Source organism: Desmodus rotundus, chromosome 3 (genome assembly GCF_022682495.2).
Source record: "Desmodus rotundus isolate HL8 chromosome 3, HLdesRot8A.1, whole genome shotgun sequence".
NCBI classification, from domain to species: Eukaryota; Metazoa; Chordata; class Mammalia; order Chiroptera; family Phyllostomidae; genus Desmodus; species Desmodus rotundus.
In genome coordinates, this window is record NC_071389.1 from 107471179 (window position 1) to 107491874 (window position 20696).

The 20696-nt window shown below is 40.0% G+C and overlaps 1 protein-coding gene across 2 annotated transcripts in view; it reads left to right on the plus strand.

The window, feature by feature from the left end:
* Positions 1 to 20696, plus strand: part of FLT1 (fms related receptor tyrosine kinase 1) — a 189046-nt gene that overhangs the window by 84348 nt on the left and 84002 nt on the right. For both annotated transcript variants that reach the window (XM_024580771.4, XM_045188069.3), the window contains exons 13-15: positions 6591 to 6699; positions 12907 to 13215; positions 17822 to 17968. In XM_024580771.4, the coding sequence (XP_024436539.2) occupies positions 6591 to 6699; positions 12907 to 13215; positions 17822 to 17968 (565 nt within the window). The remainder of the gene's footprint in view (positions 1 to 6590; positions 6700 to 12906; positions 13216 to 17821; positions 17969 to 20696) is intronic.

A 20696-nucleotide genomic window follows, 5' to 3' on the forward strand; every position in this document is an offset into this window, starting at 1 on the left:
AAGAAAATAGATCTTAAAAGTTCTCATCACAAGAAAAAAATTGTAACTATATAGGGTGAAAGATGTTCACTAGAGTTATTATGGTGATCATTTTGCAATATATACAAATACCAAATCATTATATTGTACATCTGAAACTAATCTCATTATAAGAGAGGAACTTCACCCCCTCTCCCCCCCGAAAATATCCTATCTCATCAAGGTCTAGCAGGCATCTTTTCTGCCACACCTGTGCCATTTATTCTGTACCCCTCTAACCTCCACTGAGCCTCACCAAAGCTGGCACCTCGTGAACCAGGCAAATCTCAGTGGACCTCAGACCTGGTGGCTTTTTTTCTGTTGAATCAATGAAAAGAACACGTAAAAATCTGCTATTAAAGGCATGGAATAGTGATGCTTTAAAAAGGAAAAAATGTATATCCAATAACCGTTGCTGAAATGTTTATTTACACGTGCATGTCTTGATTTGGAGTCATCTGTTAATATGGATGCCATCTGCTTGAGTGTGATTGTGCCTGTTACCTATTTATTCAGCTGCATGCATTTGAAGGTGACAAATAGATGGCATCATTGTCTCTGTAGGATTTAACAATAACAGGAACAACAAATAACATCCGAATTCATCGTTGTGTTAGACTTTTTGACATATGCTAATGTCGATGTCATTCATTGGCTGGCTAAAGTGATCATCTCCATTTTAAAGATAAGAAAAACTAGCGTGATGAGATGATTAACTCAAAGCCACACAGCTTAAAAGTGGAAAATGAAAAGCTCAAACCAAATTCCTCCTGTTCCAAAACCCAGTATTCTGCAAACTTAAACCAATACAGAAATCAATTAAAATGGGGATGGCTGCCACGAGACTATGAGCAATTGCTTGTCAAGGATTTAGGAAATGTTTTTGTAACTAGCAGTATTTGTAGGTGGTTTGGAGGGGTTTTTTCTCTAATACAAATGAACAGCAGTTCAGAACATTCCATGATGTGTAGCTGTTGATGAGAGAGCATTTTAATGAAATACTAGGAAAGAGGAAAGTCTATAAACTGCTAGGAAAGAGGAAAGTTAAATTCACAGAAATATGCTATAGAAAATAAAATGAAAAATGAGAAAGTGAGGTGAGGTTTCTGAGTAGCCAGGACCATGAAGTGACTACCTGACTCCTTAGAGAATAGTAACAACACGGTGGGAGCTAGGAAAAGGAACTTCCCTGATTTACATGTAACTTTGTAGTGGTGCAGAGGTATTAAACACAGATCTCCAGACCCAGTGGGCACCTGTGCCTTCCCAGGTGCAGTCAGACTCTGCCACTTTCTGTCTAACCAGGTGCAAATCAGTTCACCTCTCTGAACCTGAGTTCTCTCCTCCAGAAAATGGAATGAGTAATATTTGCCCTACCTAATTTGCCTGTTGTTATACGGGTGACTGTCATAGCCCTGGCTGGTGTGGCTCAGTTGGTTGGAGCATTTTCCTGTAATCCAAAGGGTCATGGGACTGGATTCCTGGTCAGGGCATACACCTAGGTTGCGGGTTCAGTACTCAGTTGGGGTGTATAACGAGAGGCAGCTGATCAATTTTTCTCTCTTATATTCCCTCTCTATAAAAATCAATAAGCATGTCCTTGGGTGAAGATGAAAAAAGAAAAGGTGGTTGTCGTATAGACCCTGATGCGATTCCCAAATTGACTGGTGTCATGTATAATGAAGACTATTTGTTAAGCAATTATTTGCAGTGAAAATAACAGTTAATACTCCTTCTAGACAAAGTTCATATATATGTATATCTGTACATATAAAATATCCTTTTAGTGGCTATAACACATTAGACTTTAAGTAAATTATTAATTTTATGTCCTAAATTTCAAAGAATTTCTTACTTTTTCATTAATACATCTTTATGTATGAAAACTTATCTCTCATATGATGATAATAAGTGGAAGTTTTGCTATTTCAGAATAATTTGTACTGGTCTTCCCTTTACAGTTAAAACCGCCTTTATTTTCTGTACATTTTAGGAAAGTGCAGCCCCAACGTGGACTATAACGACCCTTTTCCCTGTAGCAGAGTGTCGGCACGCCTGGCAACAGTCCCCTGCCCCATAGACCCGTGGCCAGCGAGTCTGCTGGTGCACCTGTCAGATTTCAGGGACTTGCATTTTTTTCTTTGTTTTGTTTTCATGTAACTCAAGTAAGAGTGCAGGGGACAATAAAATTCAGTTCCTTACTGGCAGGTTTTGGCCTAGATTTGTGACAAGTGAGTCATCAGTGGAGTTGCTAGTACCAAACGTGGAGTTTTGTATTGTTTAAACGGGGCAGCCAGACGGTGAGGTCTGCAGATGCAGAGTAGGAAGTGGAAAGAGCCCTGTGGCAGAAAAAATGCACGGGAAATACACATCAGCATTAACTCTGTGAGGCTGGCGAACTGTGACAACATTAAGGTTTTAGCACCATTCCCACTGAAGTTGTTTTGAGGGGAGAGTGGGAAGTGCGTGTACCGGGCGACACAGTCCATGACAGAAGCATCAGAACCGAATCACAGAATCACAGTTTATGTTGCGTTGCTCACACTCCCCAATTTTTCTAATTTCATGTTCTATTCTTCCATCACTTGGCTCAAATGTGCCACCCTGGGTTAATTTTAGATTTTTCCATGACCTTTCTCCATGTCTACTTATATGTTTCCCTGAGACACTTAGGAGGAAACTATATTAGAAACATTCTGAGATTAAAATCACTGTTCCATATACAGAGTTTTAAAAAAAACCCTTATGCTGGAAATTAGGCTGAATTATACATCATCCCATCCATTATATTCTGTGAGGTTCAAACCACATTGTAGTGGTGAATTACTAATACTTAGTGAAAGGGGAGGAGGGAATATGAATAACTTCCGGACTTACAGTATGCGATGAGGGTTTTCATCAGTGTTCCTGAGTCATACAAAAGACCCAAAGAATGGCCTTAAAGGGTCTGTTTCTAATATCTAAATTTTTTGAGGTCCTGGCAGGGCAAGTAGAGGCACCCCCAAAGTGAGGGTTCAGAGACAAAAAATATTGTGGCAAATGGAAACTAATTATAGTAATAATACAATCATAAATCTTGGAGAATTTCTTTTGGTGTGCTTTGTAAAATAAATTATTGTTTTAAACACACGCTACAACTCAAATTCTTGGTACTTTCTCTTTTAAAGTATTGAGTTGGTATTTGGGTTCCAACTGTTCCTCTATTTGTATCTTTTCTCCTTGAAACGATAGTATTTGGTTATGAGCACCTGGGAATGAGTTTGCCCCTTTAACACAGAAGACTCTTGCATTGAGACCTATTGCCTTCAGTCCTGACAATGGATACTCACTTACAATTCATACTTGAGCTTTTTTTCCTGACCTATAAAGTTTATACTTCAGTTGTCAGAAAGATTTCATTTTTCATGAAAATATGTTTAAATTTATAATATATATTCTCTGAAAAAAGAGAAGTACTCTTGAAATCAGATAGTTTTTAACAAAGTTGATCATGGGATACAAGTTTCATCTTATTTTTAAGTTTTCTTTAGTTATAACTTTTGCATTCATCACTCATATTCTCAAACCATGTAACACAATATCCATTGAAAAATAGCTTGTAGCTTATGTAAAATACTAAGAAAGAAACTAGTATTCCTGTACATAGTAGCATTTAGTGTATGTGACCTATCTCTGCTGGCTAAAGGAAGTATTCTCGAGGAAAAACCCAATTCAAAAGATAGACAGAACTCTGCAATAGATCCGTTCTATCAGTTTAAATAGTTTTAGGGTAAGAAGTAGTTTCATGTAAAGATTAAGGACATGGGCACTGGACTCACACAGAGACCTCTGCATCAGTTCTGCCTAGGTCTGCCTGTGCTGCTGTGTATCTTTGAGTGAATCACTTAACCTCCTATGACCTCAGTTGCTTCTTGTGCGGAAGCGGGTAATATACCCCTTTTAGGGCCAGAGGGAGGGTTGAATGAGATAATGCCTTGCACACTATCTGGCACACAGCAGTGGCTACATAAAGGTACCCAGAACAGAAGAAATAATGAAAACTCCCATCAATGTCATTTTCTGGTTCAATTTCAATAGGAACTTTGGAGAGGCGAGTTCTGTGGCATGCTTCACTAAAACTAAGTAAGGTGTCTGTTTTAGAAGGGTCCATTCGGGAAAAATAAAGAGAGACTCATATGCGTTAGTATCGCCATGGTTTATCATGAGACCTGGATTCATTTCACTTTTAGGTACCTCAATTTCATTGATTATACGAAACTTCTGAGCTATCTGACTGTGTTGGCGTCTTGTAAAATGGCCAACCCAGATTGCCTGCACAGGTCTTAAATATAGCAAATTTGTACATCTGATGATTTTCCTTTGTCATGGAACCCAGTTCTTGTTCTTAGTTGCTTTGAGTTCAGTGAAATCATAATAATTTTTAATAGAAACCCAAATATAGCTTTCAGATTCAGGTCATTGCTGTCCATAATATCAGATATTCTTAAGCTAAATAGAAATTAGTTTTTCACCTATTTATTGAGAAATGATAAATCCGAGACTCTAAATAAGGTTCTGCTGAGGCCCATTAGGGAAAACACTGGAGAGCTAACTCCGTAAGAAAGCAATACTTAGCTGAGAGGCAAGCAGCGAGGGAAGGACCGTGAGGCCCCTGCCTGTGTCCTTGTGCCTGAACGCAGTGTGGCACGCTGCTTCCCGCATCTGAGCCCAGGTTTGCTGAGACATGTCCTTCCAGCTGCCACCAGCTAACGCTTAATCTCACAGTGCTACCTACAACCTTCTCTCCTAACTGCTTTCATTTTCTTCCATGACTCTTAAGTGGTAGATGCAATAATTCAAAGGAAATGGCTATCCAGAATTTTTTTTATTCCCACCTCTTACAGATTAATAATCAAAAGGGAGACACCTGAGCTCTCTTCCATACATTTCACTGTTTATCTGTCTTTGTGGGAGTGTCCTTCTGCAAAAGAGAGTAATATATATTTGATTTCAAGTAGGGACATTCTTCTTTATAATCTTAAAGTAGTGCTTCAAGGTTACAAATAAGGATTGTCATACTCATCTCTGTCTCCCTTAAAACATCTGGGCAATGCCCAGTAAAAGCTCAGTAAGTGTTCGCTAAATTGAATGAAAAATGCCACATATTGTAGATACTTTTATTTCTAAGAATTTCAATAATACACAAAGGATATATGGATACAAGTAATTAAACAGATCCAACAGACAGAAGAGGAACCATCATGTAATACTCACTATACCGTAATGAAAATTACACAGAATGTGGACCAATGAACTTGACTAAAAATAAGGAGTATGTTTTTAGTCTTCCTGATCTGTAGAATAAAGACAGAAATAGCTTAATTTATTGAATGGGATATGAGAACATGTAAAGTGCCTAGCACATTACTTGGCAACTCAGAAAAAATGTAAGGCTTTTTCTAGAATTTGTGTCGACCACTTTAAAAAGTCCACGGTCACATTTCAGCCTGTGCGTTACTTTAGCCTGTAAGCCACTTGACCACTATACTTCACCTAGGACACTTCCTTAGACTGGAAGCATCAGCACAGCCTGTACAACTTCAAAGCCAGTTGTGTGTGTCCACGGAGGCAGGCTGCAACAATTTATAAGTAACTGGGTCAACATTAAAAAAAAAATTTTAAATATAAAAAACTTGCTTTTTCATTTTTTTCATTAGTATGCATTACTTTTTTGCAAGGTTGGGTTGGATTTTTAAAACTCAAAAATTTTTTCATGCTACTAATTTTTCTCTTTAAAAGAAGATAGCAGTGTAAGTCTTTACACTGTATAAAGTTGTGTTTCACTACTTTTTGAGACATACAGTTTCTAAAGTGCTCTCAAGTTTACATAAATTTGATTCCTAGTCCTTTTGTAACAGGGGCTGATTTGTCAAATAGCAGCACTAAAGTCTAGTGAAATGATCATTGAATTAATTCATAACTTATATCTTCATTTTCTAGATGAGGAATTGACAGACTGAGAAATTGAGTTATTTACAAACAGGCGATAATCTCAATGAGCTCTCCTTCCTCTCCTCTAGCACCATCGGGCTACAATGCCACAGTCTTTGAGCACATAAAGAAAAATGGTTCAGCCAGCCTATCTCTTCTGTCCCTGCTCACTTAACACGCTAAGGTTCCTGTTCCCAAAGAGCACCCACAATCTCAGGGCATCCAAATGACAAGAAGTCCTCAGCCTCACCTGTTGCTCTCATTGACGTGGAACTGACCACCTCAGAGAGTAGGACGTGCAGTCCCGCATCTCAGCTTCAGGTCTGTAATTGTTGCACCAGCAGCATGAGATAAATAACCCTGAAACCCTCATACGAGGCGGACGTCATAGGCTCCGGTCTACTGAGGACCTGCTTTCCTGTTATTTTTCCATTCTTGCTGGGGCTCGGAAAGGGGAGAGCCTTCTGGTAACCACCACTCATGCAATTACTGTCTGTTGAATGAATGAAATAGCTGAATCGTTTCAACTCACAGAAGTAGCTGACAGATGTTCAAATGGTGCTTTGTTCTATCACAAGCTAAAATTTCCTTTTCTTTTGTAGACTGCTAGCACCTTGGTTGTGGCTGACTCTAGAATTTCTGGGACCTACAGCTGCATGGCTTCTAATAAAGCTGGGACTGTGGAGAGAAACATAAACTTTTATATCACAGGTAAGCCACGCATCCTCTACTAAAAAAGACAGCCTGGTGACTTCAGTTGCTCTTCAGATCTTGTTTGCTGTTACAGCACTCACAGATTGAGTGATTTTTATTTAAAGAAAACACTCCATAGAATTGTTAAAGTTTGAGGGCCTTCATCCTTGTCCTTAGGAATAGTATTCTGTGACATCACTGCATCTTCTAAAGAGTAATTTCCCTGAATTCTCTTTTAGAGCTATCTGTGTATGTCTGGCTCCCGGGCTGGATTGTGAACTTGGGATCTTGTCCTGTTGATTTTCTAACTCTTTTCAGAACCTAGCCCCAGGTCTGGCACACAGCAGTTGTTCAGGAATAAGCAAGGAAACCAGTTGTAATACATTATAATGCAGTTTAATATAATTTAACCAAAAAGCTAATTGTTTTACAACTTAATTTCAACTTTTTGAGAAATGAGGCTCTCCTATAGAAAGAAATCTGAAACTGAATTTTGATGACGATAATTAATGTACTATTTTTTGGTACAATTTAAGAACTTCTGGCCTTAAATAGGACCATCTCTGCACATCTTAAAACTTCCAAGGTTCACAAATGGCACTCCCTGTGTCCCTCCATGGGTACAGGAAGGAAGAAGTAGCTCAAAGTATAAAAACAATTGCCTGGCTCCACACTCCCCCAATTTCTGAGGAAACCTGGGCAGTGTGCCAACTCCCTGGAAACCTCGCACTGCATGAGGCAGGCTGTAGGAGTTGCCTAGAGTTTTCCAGAAAGAAAGGTAGGTTCAATTTCCTGAGACGTAAGGACTGTCAGATCATAAGGAGCCTTCTGGCGAGGAAGCCAACCCAAGAAGCTGCCCTAGGAGACACCCTGAGCAGGTTGCCGCAGAGTGTCAGAGCTGGAAGAGACCCCGAGCCCCACGTTCCGGACATGCAGAAATGGGGGCTGCAGATGGGAGGAGGCACACAGCAGAACCGCTCTAGACTAGACCAGCCCCTGTCTTCTCAGATTTGAGAAGTGGCAAGACAGTCATCTTTACATCCATCCCAAGTGGGGAAATCCTTTACACTGAGAAGGATTCAGATAGCAATGTCACACAGATCCAGTCTCAGTTGATTCAGACTAATTAAGTACAAAGGTTTGTACTGTCCTGTGTATTTGGTTGGAGACAAGTTACCATCCAAATCAATAGCCACTATATGTGTGATTTACAGTACAAAAGACTGAGCAACTCCAGTTTTGAACAACTGGCAAGTTTGTACAAGTTAATTGCACCGGCTACTAGTACAGTTTGGCTCTTACTGAGCACTTGTAGAAATATCAGTGGTGCCCTGTCTTTCTAGGAAGACAGTTTTAACACCAAGGAAACAAAGAGGAAATGTTGAATTATATATATCCTAGTATCAAAAGGTATGTACAGAAGTAACGTGACAGATGAATTTGCCAGCGTTAAGCTAACTCTATCCAACAGAAATATAAGCCACATATGTAATTTAAAATTTTCTGGTATCCAGATTTTTAAACAGTAAAAGGAAAAAGGTGAAATTAATTTTATTAAACCAATATATTATCAATTCAAAATATTATCAATCTGTCCTTGACATTTTTTAAAATATTGCACTGCTTCAGTTTTTAAATTTCAAATTAAGTGAAGTAAAGAACTGAATAAGACTCAGCTCTTTAGTCACGCTGGCTACACTGTAAATGCACGACAGCCACGCGGGGCTCACGGGTTCTGTGTTGCACAGTGTAACTTGGCGCCTCAGAGAAGGAGGCAGGACTTCACAGGGTCCCGGATTTGAGGCGCTACTGAGCGGAATTAGAATCTGAACAGGTAGAAAGAAGAGGACAGTGCTGTCCTGGCACTTTCAGAGCCAAGGCTGAGGACCACAAACAATACCTCTAAACACATGCAAGTTCTAGCGCAAGCAAATAGCTGTTAAATGTTTCAGCCTCTGGGGATGAACATGCCATCATGAGGACCTGAGAGATCAGGTCCAAGTTTTGAGTTCTGGGACTACTCAGAGTTCCACAGCAGAGTGTTGCAGCACCTGGAGGTGCAGAAAGGAGCTGCTCCTGACTCACCTGTCTTCTCTTTCCATTCCTGTCTCTGTCCCACATGGTGAGGGGCCATGCACCCATGTACACGGGCTCCCAAGCCCACAAATGCAAAGTCCGTCCACACCTCTCATGAACAGTCTTCCCTGGGACCTTGAAGTGTGCCCAGTGACAAGCAGTCTGACTTCAGGACAGATCTAGCAAAGAGGAAAGAGACTTGAGACAGTCTGGAAACAGACTTGGGATCATCTCTACAGGGAATTCTAGGATTCTGGGGACCCCCCTCCCCCAACAGGGATCTAGAAGTGGGGCTAACACCAGCTTTGAATGGGCATGCCCATTTGGCCCACAGAGTCTTTAAATTGTGAAGAGGGACAGCCAGACAGAGCCATCCAAAGGCCCAGGACAGGGAACCCTCTTGCCTGAATCTGAAGCAGTGTTGGAAGAAGACGTTCACTTTGTGGAGGGGAATGGCATGCTCATTTCCTTATTGTTCAGCATCCCCAGAAAAGCCCACTGACGCCCAGCATGAACTGCAGCACCCCCGTCTCGCCTGTCTGTCCCACTGAGTTCCTCCTCACTGCGTCATAAACCCGTGCACGGTACTGTTGCTGATAGTGTCCCCACGGGTGAAGCTGATCAAGATGATCAGCTGAATTCAGAAAGATATTCCCTCTCACCTCCCACCACTTGATACAGTTAATAACTGTAGAGTGGCTGAGACCCTTTCTAGACCACAAGGCTTGCCCACTGACAGGAGCAATGAGAATTCAATTCAAACATAACTACTTGAAGCTCTCACCGTTTTTCCTCTAGAAAATCAAGAATCTTAATCTTAAAATGGAGCACAAATTCAACCAGTCAAAGTCCTACTGCCTGAAATATAATTTTTCTGAACTCTTGCCTACCAGTCCTGAGAAGTTCTAGTTTTGACTGATGCTAATGGATTCATTTCCTTACATTCATTATTTTAGAACTAATTACTATCTTTTTCTTACTCAAATCTTTGTCACCAGATTTACTCTCACTAGAGAGGAGACTAAATACTCTTAGGAATGTCGCACCTTATGTGTCTATTTTGTGTGTTTATGCTTGGACCTAGTGAAGATAATGCTTTCAAAAATCTGTCTAAAATTTAACTGCTTTAAATCTAGATCTGGATTTGGCTCTTTGCTGAGACTCATTTCAATCATATTTCTCCTTCCTTAAAACACAGTGTCCGGCAGAAGTGAGGGTTGCTCAGGTGTGGTTGGAAGGCTATGTGAATGTCTTGCACGAGATGGACAGCAATTTGAACATTTCGCCTAAAATGTCACATGGTGTGCTTGAGTGTGGTATTGTTATTTTACAGAATTGCATGCTTATGATTTTGTAATAAAAGATTTTGTGATAAAAAGGGATGTTGTTTGTGCCGGACCCTGTATAATGATAACTTAGAGTTGCCTTCTAAATCAATGAAAAGTGATCACCTGCAGCCATTGGAACACTCCACTGCTTCAACCCTGAACTGGGCCATTAAGTATATGTAGCAGCAACTTGAAAAAGCAAAACTTTCTGGCAACCACTCGCTTTCTTTCAAGAGAATGTTATTTCTGTTTTTCAGTAGAAGAGAAGCCTTCTTTATTCCCACCTGACAAATGAGACACCTCCCATCCTTTTGATTTCTTTCATCCTTTTAATTGTCTCTTTCATGAACTCAGTTCCCACGTTGGACCAATCCAGTCAAAATGTCTCCCCCCTTCGTGCATAGATGACTCTTTCGCCTAACCCTAGGTTGAATGTCTCTCCTGAGCAAGGGTCGATTCTTCTCCTTGACACCTCATAAGCTGCCATGGGTGTGATACATGTTGGACAGTTGAGTGTTAGTGGGTGCTGATGATGCTTGTGCTGAATCTTTAACAGATACTTAAGTGCAGGAAGATTTCTTGTTTTTACTCTGAGAGTTAGAAGGCAATTCTATCTTGGATCTGTTTTTGTACTTAGGCAAAAAGAAAAAAAAATCGACGTGGGTTAAGGAGAAAAATCCCTCTGGGTTCATTAACTAGTTTTAGGACATTTTATTTATCATCTTCCATGGATCAAAAAGAATACCAAAGGGGCGATACTGAGATACAGATAATCACTTCTAAGAGGCTATCTAACAACATACTCCAAATTATCTTCAGTGACAGTGTCCCCCACATGAAAAATGGACCTCAGAACCTATTGGGTTCTTTTCTTTTCCCGTGTGTGTGTTTTTGCCGTTTTGCTGGCACTCAGCATGACTATGGGTGTGTTAGCAATTACTGAGTGTGAAACAGGAACAGCACTGCCTTATCTCCCTGGTTTCCCAATGTCACTAAATGCATTTTATTTTGAGATTCCTGGTGGTGCTTGGCAAAGATAAACAAAATCTTCCATCAGGAAACCTGTGAGCTAATTTCCACAGGAAGTTTCAAACCACTGAAGTAAATAGAAACTCTCTACTTGATCTCAGTGGTGTTACTTGGGCTCACTTAGGTTCCAGTACAAGACGAGACCTCATAAATGGAGTCTGTGGTCTTTAGAGAAATGATCTGGTCGCACTCGGCACACAAGACTTCTGTTCTGGTATGTGCGTAAAAGTGGATGGCTGGTGTTTTGATCCTTGTGCTTGGAAAATGTCCCAAATATAAAAAGATGCTGAATTACAGGGGCTATTTCAGACACCTTATTGTTTTGTTAGAAATGACTGTCAGCTGCTCCTGCATCTTCTGGCACATTCTTAGATTTTAATTTTCAAAGCAGGAAAACCTCCCCTGGTCTCCTCTCTCTCCAACCACTGATAGCTTCATAAGTCACTGTTACTCCCGCTCCCAGGTTTCAAATGAATACTTTGGCATTTCTTCAGACGTGACACTTTATAATAAAGCCAAAGCCCAGAAAAATCAGAAAAACAAGCAAAGTGAGATTTAGGAAAAGAGTTGATATGATATCTAATTTTGGACTATTGTCTCTTTAAGGTTTAAAGGTTTCTTTATAGCTTTGTGTGCAAAGGATAATAATAATAATAATAGCACAACATAGAGCTTTTCATCTTCAAAGTACTTTGTAAAATGTTGGCCCAAATTCTTTGCTCAAATACAGATACGCCACTAGTAACAAGCAATGCAAGGGTTTTGAGAGCGGATCAGTTCAGGGCCAGTAGCCAATGGTTTTTTTAAATCCTCTGGTGAAATGGTCCAAAATGAGGCTGGAGACCTCTCAGTGCAAAAGCTAATGGTGGTCCAGGGTGAGAACTCTGGGGAGGAAAGCTCATGAGGTATCGCCAGGGGCACTTAGAAGATGGACATGAAGGTTACCTAGAAATGGGCACTGGAGAAAATGGCTTTTAATGACACAGACACTTTCAGAAAATGCTTAATAAGCTTTTGAGAGCAAATTTGATTTTTAAAATTGTCTGGCAACTCTTCCAGTCTAGTTGTCTACATCTTCAGAAGAAATCTTTGCTCTTTTATGTCTGAGGGGACCAGTCACCTTTGAGGGGACCAGAGCAAGTGAGCTGGCTCCACCCGGCCACTGAGCCCACTGTGCCAGCAAAGAGCAGGCAGAGTCACGGATGGCAGCAGGGGGAGGGTGCTGGCGACCCAATGGTAGGAAGCCTGGGGAAGCAGTGTTCTTTCGCTGGAACACTTAGGGTCGAAGTGGTGTTGACTGGCATGACTAGGGCTTTCTTCCCCCAGGGACCTGGGACTTCTAGTCTCACTTTTCGCGACTTACCTTGGATAAGCCTGACTGAGAGAGCACCTTTGGTTTTTAGTACAAATTGCTGTTATTACTTTACTGTTTTGTCCATTTATCAGTCGTTCTGTTCATGATAAAGAAATGGGAAACATGGGTATCATCCCAAACTGTAAAAAATAATTCCACTTTGAAGAGCATATTTGGGCAAGTAAGGAAAATGTCCCATCCTACTAAGCGTTCTATTAGGCATTTCCTGCTTCCGATGAAATGAACTTAGTTGGTTCCCACCTGCTGTGTTTGATCAGTGCCCCTAAAATAAACAGATAGTCATCCTTTTAATGCTGATGCTGACAGAATCTATAGGAACAATCCTTCAGATCTTTGAACATCTCCTGATGAGATACTGCCACTGTGTGATACATTGGGTTTTCTATGAACCAAAAGTTCTTTATGCTTATTTTATAGATGTGCCAAATGGATTCCAGGTTAACTTGGAAAAAATGCCTACCGAAGGAGAGGACCTGAAACTGTCTTGCACAGTTAGCAAGTTCTTATACAGAGACATTACTTGGATCCTACTGCGGACAGCTAATAACCGAACCATGCACCATGGTATTAGCAGGCAAAAAACGACCGTCACTCGGGAGCACTCCATTACGCTTCACCTTGTCATCAAGAACGCTTCCCTGGAAGATTCAGGCACCTATGCCTGCAGAGCCAGGAACATATACACAGGGGAAGACGTCCTTCAGAAGAAAGAAGTTATAATTAGAGGTGAGCACTGCAACAAAAAGGCTGTTTTCTCTCGGATCTCCAAATTTAAAAGCACAAGGAATGATTGTACCACACAAAGTAATGTAAAACATTAAAGGACTCATTCAAAAGTAACAGTTGTCTCATATCATCTTGATTTATTGCCACTGTTGCTAACTTTCTGGCTCAGAGGAGATGCTCCTCCCAAAATGAGGTTGGAGATGATGAGAGTAATAATGAGCCCCCAGGCCTGCACTGGGCTCCCCATCAGGCTGAGGGGTCTCCCTAGGGCCAACCCAGTGACCTGGTGCGCGTTTGGATTTGGAGGATCCCCGCAGGCACACTCTGTGCTTTTGCTCTTTGCTGTCTTCTCCTGCCTGGTAAACAACAACTGGGAGCTGATCTTTTCCTTCCACTTTGATGCCAGCCTCTTTGTATTTTTGAGTTTCAAAGCTGCACGAACTGAAATGCTGGTTTCTGCCAAAGACGGACATGAATAAGTTAATTTTCCAGCTGAGAATGAGTACAGTTGAATTTGAGACTCTGTTGGACCTCTGGTTTTATTTTGTATTATTTTATCTATTCTTCATTTGTAAATAGCACCTAAATACCAAGTTATAATGCTTATTTATTTGAAAATGCTTTTTTTTTTTACACTAAGCACATTAATCTTAAACTGGAGCTTCTAAAATGGGTCCCACAGGTGCAAGTGTTGGTATGATTCAGAGGTATTGACGGTTTATCACAGCAGGAATCGGGAAAACTCACCCCAATCAAGAAGACGCCTGTCTCGTGCGATTCTGGGTAGCTGATCAACCAGTCCAGGGGGCAGTCTCTCCTCACTGTGTCTGAGTGGACTGAACAGCTACCGACAGCACCTGAAACAAAGTGGATCACACCTTTGTTTTAAATATTTTTGTTCCCTGGTTATTCTTTTAAAGAGCTTTGTCCTGTTTAACTGATGGCATTCAAAGGTGCACCACAATCCATTATTAAGCAAATAAAGGCCATTGTGACCAGAGGTTTAATGCAGTCTTCTAAATGTAAATCTAAAATTTGCCCATTAGAAAAAGTCTACTTCCCCACATACCTATGTTAGTAGGTTTTTTATGGGGATTAAGAAATGGCAAAACTACAGAAGCAGAATTCAGAGTCATTGAAAAATACATAATATTTTTAAATCAGGAGAGATTATAATCTGTTGTTTTAAGCTTCCATTTGAGGGGAAAGTTATGTTTTTGGACTAGTTTAATACTCACTGTTCTATTGTTTTCATTTATGATTGATCATCATATGTGACTGACATGAACTATTGGAAAACAAACCATAATGACCAAAATAGCCGAGGCTGAGAACCCCGTGGCCAGGCAGTCCAACGGGAGCTGACACTGTGACAACCTTTCCGGCTTGGGAACTCTCTGGAGTGTTTCCTACTTTAGGTAGCAGACGCTGTCCCATGGCTAAACTTGTCTTTCACGTGGGAATTGCTTTTGTCAAGTGTGAAAGAGTAAACAATACCACTTCCCCAGAATGCCAGTTTTACGGAGCCCCGAATACCCTGAAAACAATCAGTAACCTGGAAGTTGTCAGCCCAAAGGAAAGAATAATCAATTGTATGTTGAAATTTTACCTATGACTCTTGTGCCTGGCGTCTTTGTTCATTATAAGTCAGTGTGTTTCTTCAGGAAACAATACCTTAGACCCACAGACCTTGTGAGCCTGACTTTGAGAGCAAATGGAACTGTGGGGGAGTGCTTTTGAAACCATGGTGAATTGGACATGCAGAGCCTATCATTTCCTTCCTCTTAAAATTGCAACTGCAATTTTCACAAGGGAGGGAAGGGTCTTTGGATTCACAGGACATGATTTTAAGTACTTCTAAGAGATAATTTTAAGAATTCTGTAATTAATTGTTCATTGTGTAATTAATCCTTCCAGAGAGTTTCAAAAAGAAAAACAATTTTTTTATTAGTCACTTTTGAGTGTGGAAGAAGGGGAGGGAAACAGGAAAAAGAGAGAGAAAAAAGAGCCAGTGTGGAGAAGGAGAGCAATGGAACGGAGGGCGAGAGGCTGGCTCCTCAGTCCCCATCCAGTGACGAGTAGACGCTCTGTGTGCATGGGGCCTGGTGGGTCTCACACAGAAACACTGGCACGAGAGGGAAGAGCTGGTGGGAGCTCTCTTTGGCTATTGATAACTAGCAGAAATAGTCTGTTAGTTCTGATTTTCCCAGTTTGAAGGGATCAGCTCCACTTTGTTAACTTTTGGAAAGCCGCTACATATTTTCATCTAATAACTTAGTTTTAAAAATATGTGTTTGATGTAACTTTCTTATTCAAAACGTCAAAACAGATAACCGTAAAGTGGAAATTGATAAAATGATCCCTTGATTGATTGGTCACTTAGAAACTAGCCCAAAATGAGAATTCGCTTATAGGAGAACTTTTTTTCAGAAATGGGTACAAAGAAAATATCCTAACACTGTAAGTTTCAGACACATTTATGTAAACTTTGTGTTTAATTGAAAGTCCTATGTTCATTCTGAAGCCTTTCTTTTGTTTCTCGTCCGAAGTTTGCGTAGGGCAGATACAGCCTTTGGGAGCTCTTCAGGACATTTTTGTTAAAGGCACGTGATCTCGTCCACATAAGCACTGCTTTCCAGTACACCCTCCAGGAAAGCCAAATCCCGCCTGCGTTGATGGTGTTAGAGTCTATAGCTATGAAAGTTATCTGGGTGCTGTAGGCCCTGTGTTCAGATTTTCTTTTTATAATAAGGCCTGTAGACAGTGGTAGGCTATTTTAGCATTTTTATTACATGGGGAATAGCAAATGTGCTCAGAGAATCTATTAAAAGTGTAACTTAGTGAACTGGGTCTGAATTTTAATGAGATACATCAAAGTTGGCTTCCTACCATAAAAGACACTAAATAGTAAATGACACTGTTCTTTATCATCCTCCCTGTTTCACTGACATGTCTGGGGTCTTTCTCATGTAAAACTGTCAAAACTGCCAGATGTTGATAGATGGCCACATTTTCACTCAGTGAAGCTGTTTGACAGATTGCGCAGAACGCAGACACAGAACTACTCAAATGGCTCTGTTTGGGGCAAGAGAGACGAGGAAAGACACACAGAAGCTGGTGAAAGGGTGGGGGAAGCATTTATAAATCAGAGCATTTCCTTCAGCATTCTTATTTGCCTTCAGATTTCATTTTGTATAAATGAAAAAGGCTAATGATAAACTATGGAAATCAAAATTTAATTGGAAATCTGTTTCTTCTAACATAGTAACCCTGCCATGTTCTACTATGTCAACATATTTAAAAGTTACATGATAATATACTTTTTAACCTGAGGTTCCTAAATTGCTTCAGTGAATGCTAACCCTGAGAGTTTCCCCGCAGGAATAACAGAGAGGTTTGGGGCCGCGGCAGACCCGCAGGGACATGGAGCCCAAGCCATGGCAATGTGTCATCTCTCATAGCATTGCAGTCCCTCCTAAGCTGCTTTCACAGTTTAGCACAATAAGCTGAGAGAATCAGAAATGGTCAGAGAAAGCTCATACTGTGTAATTGAAACCAGTGACGCAGAATGTGTAAGTTATTCCAAAACTCTTTTGATTTCTGTTCCAGAATTTGCTACAAAGGGGGAAATGGATGATTTGGGAGGGTGGAAAAGACATCAGGAGTTGTTTTTATCCTTTTAATGTGGAAGCTTGAGCACCTGCTTAACTAGAATGTATACACATCAGCAGGACTGACTGGCTACTTCATTAAATAGACACTGTACTCACTGGGGCCTTGGGGGTACTGCTGTTCCTATGTGGGATTTTAATGTTGTAATGTATTGCATCCTAATGTATTAAGTTCATTTTGTTGTACTATATTGGTTGGCATTTTATTAAAATAAATTGTATTGTATCATATTTGTATGTTTTAAGAGAAAATAATATAAAATACAATATTGTACTATTATATAGTGCAAAACCCACAAATCTGTGCCTCTGCCTCTTGAATGAATCCTTTGGTGACTTGCATTTGGGAAGGGAACGGAGGAAGGAAATAATCAATAAAGCTTTCAAAGTTTAAGAAATTCTGCTGTTTGGTCTGCTGTCTTACAACCCAGGTTACTGACAGCTGAGGAACACAGACATGCCCTCACAAACACAGCTATACAAGTGCCTACAAAATTATATTAGTTCATCATCACCATGCTATATTTTTATGTAAAAAGTCATTACAAACCTGTATTCAAAATTATGTTTTTCCTTTCTAGTTCCTAAAATATTATGCAAAATCCTTAGGTTTTAGAAAAGCTTCTCTCAAAAAAAGAAGAAAGGAAGGAAGAAAAAGAAGAAAACTAGTTGGCCAGGCAAAAAATCTTGATATTGAAATCTAAAAACAAAGAATTTAGTTCTTGATTTTACTCTGTGTTCTAATGAATTTCAATGTATTGTACCAACTTAATAAAGAAGAAGCAGTAGGTTAATCATGGAATAGAAATTTAGGGAAGAAAATACGAATGAAACCTTACAGTTGAGTTTTGCTGTTTACGTGTTTCAAATGTCGAGACGCATTTACAAAAAAAGAAACTGGCAAGTAATAACAATTCTCTTTCTTCATTCATTAGATCAGGAAGCACCACAGCTCCTGCGAAACCTCAGTGACCACACAGTGGCTGTCAGCAGCTCCACTACTCTAGACTGTCATGCCAATGGTATCCCTGAGCCTGAGATCACCTGGTTTAAAAACAACCGCAAAATACAACAAGAACCGGGTAAGAGATGTTTTCTTTGTGTTTACTCTTCCTCATTGTCCCCTTCTTCCCTCAACACTCCTACCCCTCCAGCCAATACATCTAGAACCACTTGCTAATAGAGCTGCAAAGAGTTGGGCTCTGGTTCATACGTACATCAACTTCAAGTGAGGAGTATTTGAGCCAGGTCTTATGCAGACCATGTTTCTAACCCTACAGCATCTGCTTTAAACAGTGCATTCAGGAAGAAATGGTACCAGCACGCAGGAGAGAGGTTTCAGTTCACCTTGACAACAAGCAGATGTCAATGTCGCCAGGATTAGTTCCTTAGCTTGTGGGATAGCTGAGCTTTGAACACTTGGCATAGATGAAGTTCAGAGTAGATTTGTAACCTTTTAAATTCACCTATACCAATTTTAATGGTTTGGTAAAAAGAAGAATATTTTAATTGATATTTATAACACTAGTAAATAAAATCTAAACTAATGATCATGTGTTTATTTTCCTTCAACAAAAAATATATTTAAAAACAGCTAGGCTTAAATTAGTAAATATAAACACTATCTATTGCTTGCCTTGTAATTCTATGGTTAAATAAGTTTAAAATAAACTTATTTATAATTGTAATTAATAATTACATTTATATTAAAAAATAAAATTACCATTTCTTTGCAATAACCCAACAACCCAAATCAAATCACTGGCAATATGAAGTGGCCCCTAAATGTGAGTCCTCTACACAAGGTCTCCATTTAAATTTAATGCACGAAAGGGTTGTGCTATAATGATCTCTCCTTTAGCCCACTCCCCTGATTAATCACTAGGCTGAGTGGGTTAAACTTACTAAATACTAAATAGTCCTCAAATCCATTCTTTCTTCTGCTTTCCTACTGTTACTCTGTTGGTTCAAGTGCCCATTATTTGTCCCCTGAACATCTGCAGTAATGTCTTAACTGGTCTCCCTAGCTCTTTTTTCTCTCTTTGTATCTATTTTCCACACAGCTGTATAGAATGTAACTGGGAACATGTCACTTCCCTGTTGCAAGTGTTCCATTGGCTCTTCATCACAGGACCAAGTTCAAGCATCTGACAGAGCAGGCCCTCAACAACTGGCCCTGCCTACTCCTACAACTCTGTACTCTCCCTTACACTTTACATTCTACCAGTTGCCAAACTCTCCGAGATCACTGCGAACTCTCGGAGACCACTGCACACTGTGCACACAGTGTGCTGCTTCAACCCCCTATGCCTTTGCTATTCCTGCGGCCCCTCTGCCTTGAGCACCTACCTTCCCTTCACCTAATACCTACCCATCCCTTAGACCCAGATTGGGTGTTCACCCCCCAGAGAGCCTTGCTGAATTCCTGCAAAGAGGTGGCAGGTCTTCTGGAGTCTTTATTATTTATGCATGTTTCTATTCTCTCTTCCTGAGTTGTTTTATGATCATCCGTTCACATTGCCCTCTTACTATGTTGTCCATCTTTCCTGTACATGCTCTCTTACAATCTGTGCATCATCATATCAGGCCCTCACCCTGAGGGCAGACAATGGAGCTTAGTCTTATTTGCATCTTATTTGTCTTTTTATCCTCAGAACCTGGCACAGTGCTTGGCAATCAATAAATGTTTTATGAGTGAATTAATGACCTTTAGAAAATCTTATTCTGTCCTTAGCAAGTTCACTTGGTAGCATGAATGCTTAAACTTGGTGGGGAGAGGGGGCTATGTCATAGAATTTTTAAAGCTAAAGGAACCTTTGGAATATCTTTAGCCCCACTTGTAAAATAGAAAATTTAGGTCCAAAGAAGTGAAGTGATGATACATAATTAAGATACATAATCTTGTCCAAGATGATACATAATTAAGACACGTAGTTTCATAGAAAACTAATCCCTTGAGGTAGTCTACCAAAATAAAAGAGTGAATAAATAGCTTGTGAAACTATACCTATGAGTATAATGTCCTTCCATTAGAGATTCGGAGTTCACACCAGTATACTAAGCACCCAAAGAAGTCCTGTACTAAAGAAATCAGGTAAACTGTGATTTCAAGTTCTGTATTCCCTCAACTTTCTTGGACACAAAATACTTTTTATGAAATGGTAATATAAGATATTGTGTGATTCCTTGAAAAAGTAAATTTGACTTAAGTTCAGTTTTCATACTTGGGATTAGGTTAAAGAATTATAGTTGAACCAATTGTCAAAGTTCAAAAGCATTCTGGGACTAGAGGATAAACAGGCAAGATAATGTTGCAAGGCAGTTACTACAAATGGAGAAAGATTATGAGGTGTTAGGGAGTCTCAGTACTAGCATTGTCCTCATTGGCCAGAGGATTTGGGCAACTCACCCCTTACCCTCTGAGCCTCAATTTCCTTATTTATAAAATTGGGATAATACTGACCTCACAGTCACATGGTGAGGTTTAAATGAGTTACTATAAGTGGGCACATAGTCATGACTTACTTAGTAAATGAGACCTTCTGACCCACTTCATTTATATAGAAATTGGCCAATGAGTTGTCAGAATTCATCAGAAGGTGTCAGGTCAGGTGTCAGACAACTCTAAATCCAATAAAGGTATCTTCCTCCCAGCTTTCTTTGATCTTCCGAGGAACAAAAGAAGAATATCTACAGAATCTTATAAATTCTTATGTAAACTCTTTTCTGAATATTATTCTAATATGCTACTCTTAGGATTTATTGAGTTCAACTCTATTCAGTTGTTAATTTTATCTCTCTTCCTTCTTT